This window comes from Panthera onca, chromosome B1 (assembly GCF_046562875.1).
Source record: "Panthera onca isolate mPanOnc1 chromosome B1, mPanOnc1 haplotype 2, whole genome shotgun sequence".
Taxonomy (NCBI): domain Eukaryota; kingdom Metazoa; phylum Chordata; class Mammalia; order Carnivora; family Felidae; genus Panthera; species Panthera onca.
The window spans coordinates 56,902,980-56,912,827 of NC_138342.1; the positions used below are offsets into that span (position 1 = coordinate 56,902,980).

The 9,848-nt window shown below is 35.2% G+C and overlaps 1 protein-coding gene across 1 annotated transcript; it reads right to left on the reverse strand.

Moving 5' to 3' along the window:
- Positions 1–739: 739 nt before the first annotated feature.
- JCHAIN (joining chain of multimeric IgA and IgM) lies at positions 740–9,180 on the reverse strand. Its single transcript, XM_060654924.3, has 4 exons — positions 9,036–9,180; positions 5,240–5,366; positions 3,103–3,183; positions 740–1,707 (listed from the first exon to the last, which is right to left on the reverse strand). Exons 1-4 carry the CDS (start codon positions 9,097–9,099, stop codon positions 1,503–1,505), a joined length of 477 nt encoding a protein of 158 aa, XP_060510907.1. The 5' UTR covers positions 9,100–9,180; the 3' UTR covers positions 740–1,502.
- Positions 9,181–9,848: the final 668 nt, after the last annotated feature.

The following is a 9,848-nucleotide window of genomic DNA, read 5'->3' on the forward strand; positions in this document are numbered from 1 at the left end:
TACGATCCCTACTGATCCCTAGAGTGTCCCAGCCCTATCCAAAAAAACAAAACAAAACAAAACAAAAAAACAAAAAAAAAACACTGAATAATCAGTACGAACACAGTGGAAGTTATTAAAAATTACTGTTACCATTTAAAAAAAGAGACGCCTGCCTGGGTGGTTCACTCGGTTAAGCCTCTGACTCTTGGTTTTCATTCAGGTCATGATCTCACGGTTCACGAGGTTGAGTCCTGCATCTGTGCTAACAATGCAGAGCCTGCTTGGGATTCTGTGTCTCCCTGTCACTCTGCCCCTCCCCCACTCGCTCACTCATGCGCACATGCTCTCGCTCTCTCTGTCAAAGTAAATAAACTTTAAAAAAAAAAAAGAGAGAGAGAGAAAACAGAACAACGCCTCTTCAGGAAACTTTTACTAAGCAGCCTCCCATTATTTCAAATCCAAAGTCAGCATTTACTTTCCACAGAACCCTGGGATATGTATGTCAACTGGCCTTGGCTTTCTGCCATAAGAAGTTTATGTGCCACGATAAACACTATGTTTGTCAAGAAGGACCTTGCCTTTTAATTTAATTCTAGGTTTAAATGACGAAGCTACTTCAAATATGTACAGGTATGAATTCAGTGATTAATGCATAATTATATCGTACTTACACACTGTCATCAGTAATAAGTTATATTTTAACTTACATACAACAAAGTTTCCACAATTTTTGTCAATAAATTATTTCACACAGGTATATGCTTATGAATCTATTTAATTATTCAAACTGTGCTAGAGAATACATATTTTGGAATACACATTTCATCAGATTCAGTTACAACATACATGATTTCCAATGGAAATTTCCTACACTACCCTGATTATCAAAGAAAAGTCTGTGTCATCTGCCATCAAATCTGTGCTATGTCAAAATATATTTTCCAAATACACATTTAATGATGTCACATTCAGCTCATTAGTCTCATAAATGGAGATCCCATTTTAAATTACTTTTACAAATATTTTGGAAACACGTTTTCCAATTATTATTTTTCTAGTGAAGACATATAATTGACCTATGTGTACATATAAATTTTCTCTGCACAGTGACACTTTTTAAAAAGAGAACAGTATGGAAGGTGCAAAAGCTCTGGCTCTCCAAGGCAATGCCAAAAAAAAAAAAGAAAGTTGAAATTTAATTATGTCTTCTGATTTTTACTCTTTTGAGTTTTATTTTCTCCCCTTGTTTCTTTTTAAATGCTAGGAATTATATTCTTAAGGGCATCTACCCCTTCGGGCAAGGATAATGAGAGACTTCACTACTTAGAGTTAAGAACATACAGCTGAAAAGTCATTTCAATAAAAATAATAATGTTACTATTTCAATTGGGGGGGTTAGTTTTACATGAAGAAAAAAAAAATCATTGTTTCAAATTCACTGGTGGTAAATATATTAACTTTCTGCATCGAAATGAAGAGCCTTTTAAGATAAGGAGCTATGCAGTCAGCAGTGACTTCAGTTAGTCAGGGTAACAGGAATCCGGGGTCAAGGCTGTTTCCACCATCCTGGTCACACCACCATAGGTAAATGGGACCCGATTTGTGTAGCACTTGTTTCTGTCATAAGTGTAGCAGACCTCACTCTCTTCATCACAGATGTTGCTTTGGCTGGCCATAACTATTTGATTATCGAGCTCTACTTCCACAGGATCACATTTTTTACAGCTGAAAAATAAAAATACGTATTAGACAATATTCACCAGATGTTGTATCAGAACCTGAGTGACTATTCGTTTCTATCCAAAATCAGCTGGCTCTTGCAGCTCTGACTTGACCACTAACAAAAGGTAGCTCCTTTCAGACCTCAACTGCTCTACAATACAGAATAGTTAACAGGATTTTTCAGCCTTTAATATACAAAAATTCGTTGAAAGTAAACAATATAAATTAATGATATGACAATATCATGGTTTTGTCTATACTGTACCTCACCTTCTAGTCTGTTAGGTTTGTTCCTAACCGTAAAGGAGGATTAAACAGGTTATGTACAGTGACAAAGAAGGAAGAAATATTTTTTAAGTTTATTTTGAGAGACAGAAAGCTGGTGCATGCACGTGGGGAAGGAACAGTGAGAGAGGGAAAGAGAATCCCAAGCAGACTCCAGGCTGTCAGCGTAGAGCCTGATGCAGGCCTCGATCTCACGAATTGCAAGATCATGGCCTGAGCCAAAAGGAAGATTCAGATGCTTAACCAACTGAGCCACCCAGATGCCCTGGGAAGGAAGAATTATTTTTTTAATTTTTTTTAACGTTTATTTATTTTTGAGAGAGAGACAGAGTATGAGTGGGAGAGGGGCAGAGAGAGAGAGGGGGATACACAGAATCAGAAGCAGGATCCAGGCTCTGAACTGTCAGCACAGAGCCCGATGCGGGGCTCAAACCCATGAACGGTGAGATCATGACCTGAGTGAAATCAGATGCTTATCCAACTGAGCCACCCAAGGCGCCCCAGGAAGAATATTTTTAAGGAAAAGAAATTGTCTGATGTTGGATTCCATAGTTTCCAAAGTAACACCTACATGTTAATATGTCTGAAATCCAATTATCTAGCTATTAAGACAAATTGGCCCTTCCTGTACTAATGGCAATAATTTCTAATTTAGAATAAATTTATAGCTGGGGTGCCTGGGTGGCTCGGTCGGTTAGGCTTCCGACTTCAGGTCGTGATCTCCCGGTTTGTGAGTTCAAACACCGCGTAGGGCTCTGTGCTGAGGGCTCAGAGCCTGGAGCCTGCTTCAGATTCTGTGTCTCCCCCTGTCTCTGCCACTCCCATGCTCATGCTCTGTCTCTCTCTGTCTCTCAATAATAAAATAAAACATTAATAAATAAATAAATAAATAAATAAATAAATAAGAATAAATGTATAGCTAACTTTTATCTGTGATAAAGTTTTATAAATGTATGATATCTCATAATGAGCACAGGAATTAATGTATTCAAAGCTCAAATTATATTGGTAAATGTTTATTCCTCATATATTCAGAAACATTCTTACTAACAAGTTTAAATAAAAGTTATGAACTTCCATATCTATATTAGTATGAAGGAGAAAATCTCTTACACATCAGACAAATGGTACACAAAGTTGGTTCTCAGTGGTGAGGTGGGATCAGAGATATTCTCCCTGTTGTTCAGAGGAACGCTAAAAAAAGAAACAAAAGAGATCAAAATAATGAAACTAGCAAATATTGCTATTTTTGGTAATAGGTATATTGCTGGACAGTACTTACTGTCTCATCAGCAGTTTAGTACATTTGTACTCTATAACACTCTACAAGCACTCTACAGTAATACTATTGCTCAGATTTCACAGTAATTTGCATATTTTAAACATTTCCCATTCAAAATAAATCTCCCAGAAGCTCCTCTGTCGATGATCTTCACTTAGTTGGCAAATCCCTGATTTTCCTTTAAAAATCAGCTCAAGTTTTACCCTCTTTATGATGATTATTCTCACCCCTGGACAAACTCCTTCCTCTGTTGTCTCACTGACATTCATGTATGAAGTTCATGTATCTTTATTATGGCAAAGGCCATTTCATAGTTGCTTGTCTACAGAGTGGTTGCTGTAGTAGATGATGTAAGTTCTTTGTGGCAAAAACATTTATGCTTTCTCAATGCCTTTCTAGATGTGTGGCATGTAGAATGTGCTCAATATTTGTGGAATAAATGGATATTATTATCCATATTTTAGGACTGCAGAAAGTATCAACTGTAGAGCTCTATGATCTACCCAAGTTCACACAACTACTAAGTAGCAAAGCTGTAACTGGACTCAAGATCCCTAGATTTGGTGATGTTCCATGAAAAATTAGGTAGCCCTTCTCAACTAGTTGAGGTGATTTCATTAATGCTTACATTTTTTTCATCTATGTCATCATTCCTCCTCATGTGCACCCCTCCCTACCAAAGGACACAAAGCAAAACGTGACGATGGATTTAGCAATACCATCTACATACATGTCAAGCCAAAACCTTAGACACCGTCTCTAAGTCCTCCCTCTCTGTAATGACCCATATCTAATCCATCTACCAGTTCAACTGACTCTGATCCTTTGCAATCTGTGCACAGTTCAGGACACCGCCGTTTCTTTCCTAGATCGTAGCAATATATTAGCCACATTATCGCCAAAATGGCCTCTAAAATACTAGCCTAATGTTCTTCTCTGCCTAAAGCCTATAGTGTCTTCACACAAATAACAGAGTACCCTTATGATGGCACAGAAGGCACTTCATGATATGCTTCCCCCTCTCCAGCCCCATCTCTCACCATGCCACCCTCTTTACATGCCAGCTGTAAGCAGCTGCTTGCAATTCCACATATTTACTAGGCTTTTCTCATCTCCAAGTCTTAACAATAACAAAAGCAGTTAACAGTTCTGACATTTACTAAGTATTTACAGTGCGCCTGGGATTACGGTAAGCATGTTACGTGATGATCTCATACGATTCGTTACAGCAATCATTTCCTTTCCCTGGAATGATCTGCCTCACCTACCAACCCTGTCACTCCCCACACACATTTACCCAATTAACTCCCACTCAGCTAACAGCCACTTCCACCTACTAACTCCAAACACCTGACTCCCACCACCACTTTCCCTTCACCCTCCAGGACTGGACTGGGTGCCCCTCCTTAGTGCTTCTGAAATATCTTATGCTTATTCCTGTCATAGCATTTACAATACTGTGATTGCCTTTTAAACTGCTTAAAATTTCCTACCAGACTGTAGATTATTTGATGGCATGGGCTGTGTTTTATATAAACTGTTGTATCCCCAGCTCCAATCCTCACTGGCATTTAGTAGCAGTCAATAAATGTTTCCCGAATGAATGAATGAATGAATGAATGAATGAATGAATCTATTCCTTATTAGAGTATAAGGGTCTAGTAATATCAGGAAAGATTTTAACTAATGAGACAGATAAGTAATAAACATGTATGAGGGTCTACTGTGGGTCAAACACTGTTCTAGGTGCTTTTGTCCATTAGCATTTTTAACTCTCACATAAAGTCTGCGTGTCTATATATGCACATAGATAATTAACCTTTTTTTACAGTTTAGAAATAAGTTCTTCTAAGTGCTGCACATCAAAAAGAGGGGTATAGACAGATATTACATTCAAACAGTAGCTAATATCTGAAAGTATCTCTGCTTACAACATGCAGAAAAAAAATTTTTTTAAATGCCACGTACATAATTCTGATGTTTCTCTCCACAATGTCTTCATTAGGATCTTCAGCAGAAGGGATGATCCTGGAAGTAATCCGGACACACTTACATTTGTTGTCAACGAGAACAGTCCTTTCATCTTCATCTTGGGCTTGAAGATAAAACATTATTAAGAAGAAAGGGGGGGAAAGGTCTGTTTATGGACTTTTACTGAGGTAATTTATCTTTTTTCCTGTAGAAAAACTAAGTTTTGTGGTTGATCAGTTTCAGCTTTCTCCATTTGTTCTCTTTCCTAATCTAAAATGCTAAGCGGAATCTTACATCATCAAGAAGGAAATCCAAATGCACTCCAAACAAATTTTTTTCTTTTTCTCTTGGACCAGTCTATGGGAACCTGGCTGAAGTATTTCTGATTTTCATCTAATACTTTTAATAGAGGCACAGCTCTCTGAATAATGCAGCCTTGTAAAAATCGGTACCAAATGACAAAATGATAGAGAAAACAAAAAAATCTAGATGATATTTCTCTCAGACCAAAGTAATTATTCAGAAGTGAACAAAAAATAACTTCAGCCTTTATAGTTCCAGTTTGAAGTGTCACATCCTTCCTGAACCCCCATTTAAACTTTTTTTACTCCTTATATTGCATTAGAGTTAAAAACAGGCACATTTTCTCCAAGATAACCTTACTTGGTGAGACTTTTAAATATTCTTTACTATAATTTTCCTATCTTCTTTTTCATAATAACAATCAGGTTATCATGGCATAATGATTCATTCAAATAAAATAATAAGTGCTATATATGTTAATATTTCTGATAGGAATTGTTTTAAAAGATATGGTATATATAGATGTAAAGTGCTATAAATTTGCAAAAACAGTTTAGAAAATATTAAAGATACAAGCTTTTGAATGGACACACAGATGACCATTAAAGCCTTAACTCTGACTATCAACATTTATGGTCTAATCTGAATATTGGAAAAAGAGGTCTGGTAAGTGTTGTAAAGAATAAACAAACAAAATTTTTATAATCAGGACTTGTATCAGTTAGCAAGTATTTGAAGAATTATAACAACTTTATTTAATAGGCTAATTAAACAATAATAATGATATTTGATATATTTTTGTTTTGTTTTATTAATTTTTCTTATTTTTAGATCATTGTAAATTCACAGGCAGTGATAATAAATACCAAATAGAGAACCCATGTACATTTTACCTAGTTTCTCCCAGTGGTAACATCTTGCAAAACTATAGTATAATTTCCCAGCCAGAATACTGAATTTGATAGAATTCACAAATTTTAGCTTTTATTTACTCAATGTAGGGTGCTTTAGAAAAAAAAAATCTTATAACCCACTACAATAAAATTGATCAGGATAGATATAATTTTAATTGGAAGTCTAATTATTTCAAAGATATCCCAGAACAGAGAGGACCTAATTGCAGTATTTCAGTCTTAATGATTAACAGTCATTACAAAAACATTTTAAGACCATTGTTTTGTACTTCAAATTGTTGGAAGTACTTTACAATGCATTATTATGGCATTATTCATAACTTCTTAATATGTCTTCTGATAAAAGTCTGTACAGTATTAAATATCTTTTTTTTTTAATTTTTTTTATTTATTTTTGAGACAGAGAGAGACAGAACATGAACGGGGGAGGAGCAGAGAGAGAGAGGGAGACACAGAATCCGAAGCAGGCTCCAGGGTCTGAGCTGTCAGCACAGAGCCCAACGCGGGGCTCGAACTCACGGACCATGAGATCGTGACCTGAGCCGAAGTCGGATGCTTAACCGACTGAGCCACCCAGGTGCCCCAAAGTCTGTACGGTATTGCAGAAGAAACATTATGAATTCAATTCAACATAATAATAAAACTTTCCTTAACATTTTGAAAAGAATAAGATGACTTAAGTGGTGTCTTTTCCCTACTCCTATATTCAAGACTCTTAAATGTTTTTCTCAATAAAATACAAATGAGTATGTTACGCCTGACCAAAAATACCGATTGAGTCAAGCATGTGACTTGTCTATTAAGTCTTAAATAGAAAATGTCTTTATTTTATTTATAGCATATAATTTCTTTTCTTTTTTTTTTTTTTCAAATTTTTTTAATGTTTATTTACTTTTTGAAGGAGAGAAAGACAGAGCATGAGCAGGGTAAGAGCAGAGAGAGAGGGAGACATAGAATCCGAAGCAGGCTCCAGGCTCTAAGCTGTCATCACAGAGCCCGACGCCGGGCTCAAAATCCGGAACCACAAGATCATGACCCGAGTCAAAGTCAGATGCTCAACCGACTCAGCCACCCAGGTGCCCCATATAATTAATTTTCTTACCAGAAACCTAGGAAAAAACTATTCCTGTTTATTACTACTTACTGTTATCATATAAAAATATTAGGCAACCTAATACATCTTCCAGGGAATATACAAATACAGTCAATGCACCAAGGCTTAAAAGATCCTAATATTCTCACTGACAGACAGCATTTTTCCTAATAAACCTGTTAGTACTAGAATGTACCTTACTTTATTCCAAGAGCACCTGAGACATAGCAGGTGCTCAATAAATATTTGTTAAATTTAATTCAGTTCAAAAAATAAGAAAATATGCTTAACAACACAGACTAGATTTAAACATGAGTTTACTAAAAAGTGATTCTCCTATATAGGCAAAAGAGGATAGAAGTTAGGAGTGTGGTCTATAGGGTTAGATGGCCTGGGTTCTACCTACCACATGCTTGCCATGTGATTGTAGCTAAGTTATTTCACCTTTCTAAATCTCAGTGGACTCAACCATGTGTTAGAAATATTAATAGTACCTATCTCAAGTGATTACTGTGAGAATTAAATGGAATAGTATATGTAAAGCAGCTAACATAATGCCTGAAAAATAGTATGTACTTAAGAAATGACAGATCTTTTACAAATGTATCTATATGTATTTCATATATATGTTTATAGATATATAAACATGTTCATAAATTTTTATTTATATATTAGAGATCCATATACTGTACATTTTTAATTCTACTATCTTTATGTTTAAATATTATTAGAAATTCATTATTTCTAATGCTAACTTAGCAAAAAATATATTTAAAACGACTTCTTAATTACAACATACCCTGTTCTGAAATGAGAGAAATAAGCTCAGTAAGTGTTAGAAACAGGCCAAATTATATCATTTCTAACTTTGCCCTTCTACATGAACATTATTACATCTATGGTCAGGGTGTATTCCATTTTCTACAGTAGTTTGAAAGGTTAATAAACAAAACAACCACAGTTGTGCCATCAAGTTATAGGCAACCTGTATAATATTAAACATTGTTAAAGTGTCATAAGAAATCTGTAGGCTCAGATTCAGGAAAGTTGTTAGAAGCAATATCAATCTCCCTGGGTAAGTAAAATCCCAAGAATTCTATATTGTAATTATTACAATTACAATAATGATCATATCATGTCTCCAGAATATTCTCTTAAGGTACTCAAGGAGAGGATTACTGATTTTCAAGATTCAATATGAAAATTTATATAAGTATAGCTGTCAGCACTTATCCAGATACATATATTTTCTTATTCTCTAAGTTATAGTAGGCAAACAAATAAGAGGAAAAAAAGAATAAAAAGAATTACAATGAGTCTCATCTGCAGAAAGATCACTGCCCATATGAAGGTTAAGGCATGTTAGAAAAAAGTAGCCAGACAGCTAGCTAACTGAAGCACAAACACAAATGTTTAAAACTGAAGAGCAGATCTGTGTTGTATTTTTCCTTTTATCTGGGTTAATTTTCAAAATACCACATACCTGTCACAAGAACAGCCTTAACAAAAATGGCTAGGACTCCCCAGAAAAGCAAATGGTTCTTCATCTTGGCTTCACTTCTTTAGAAAAACTGAAGCTAAAAGTCAGGGTTAAGGTGTGTGAAGTATAAGGAGTGTGCAAATGATGGTGCTTCTGCTTTCTTAAAATAACACCCTAGGCAGCTAACAAACTAAAAACAATCACAACTGCGGTTGGAATCTGAAATTTAAATGCAGCACTAGACAGAAGTGTATGTCTCAGATTTCTGTATTTTCTTCCAAAGTAGCCCCTCCAAAGACCTACTCTGATGCAATTACTCTTTATTTCACATTTGCTCTATAAAGTTAAACCAGATGATTCATAATGATTTCAAGTCAAGAGTACATTAAGAATGTTTAAGTAGGGATTCCTAACTGTAGTCCCTACACAATATTGTTTTCAAATCAAATATGTGATATTTGTTATGCCTAGAACAGTAAATGAAGGGAAGAGAAGGAGAAGAAATTAAAGTCTTTCAAGGTCCCAATTATATCTTATGTCAACTTTTTCTCCTAGCCCTTAATTAACCAAGCTATCAGATTTAAATATACATATTATACATGACATATGTAATATATACATATTCTGATTGCTTTCAGTTATTTTATAAACTCAAACATGAAATTGGAATTCAAAACAAATGGATACTACATGTATCAGTTGCCATTAATTTGACAGCGTAAGGCAGACCTTGTGTTTGATCATCTAGTAACAGCTTTCAGAATTATAAATCCATGAAATGATTTTCATTTGAGATGCCTCAACAGAAAACTGAAT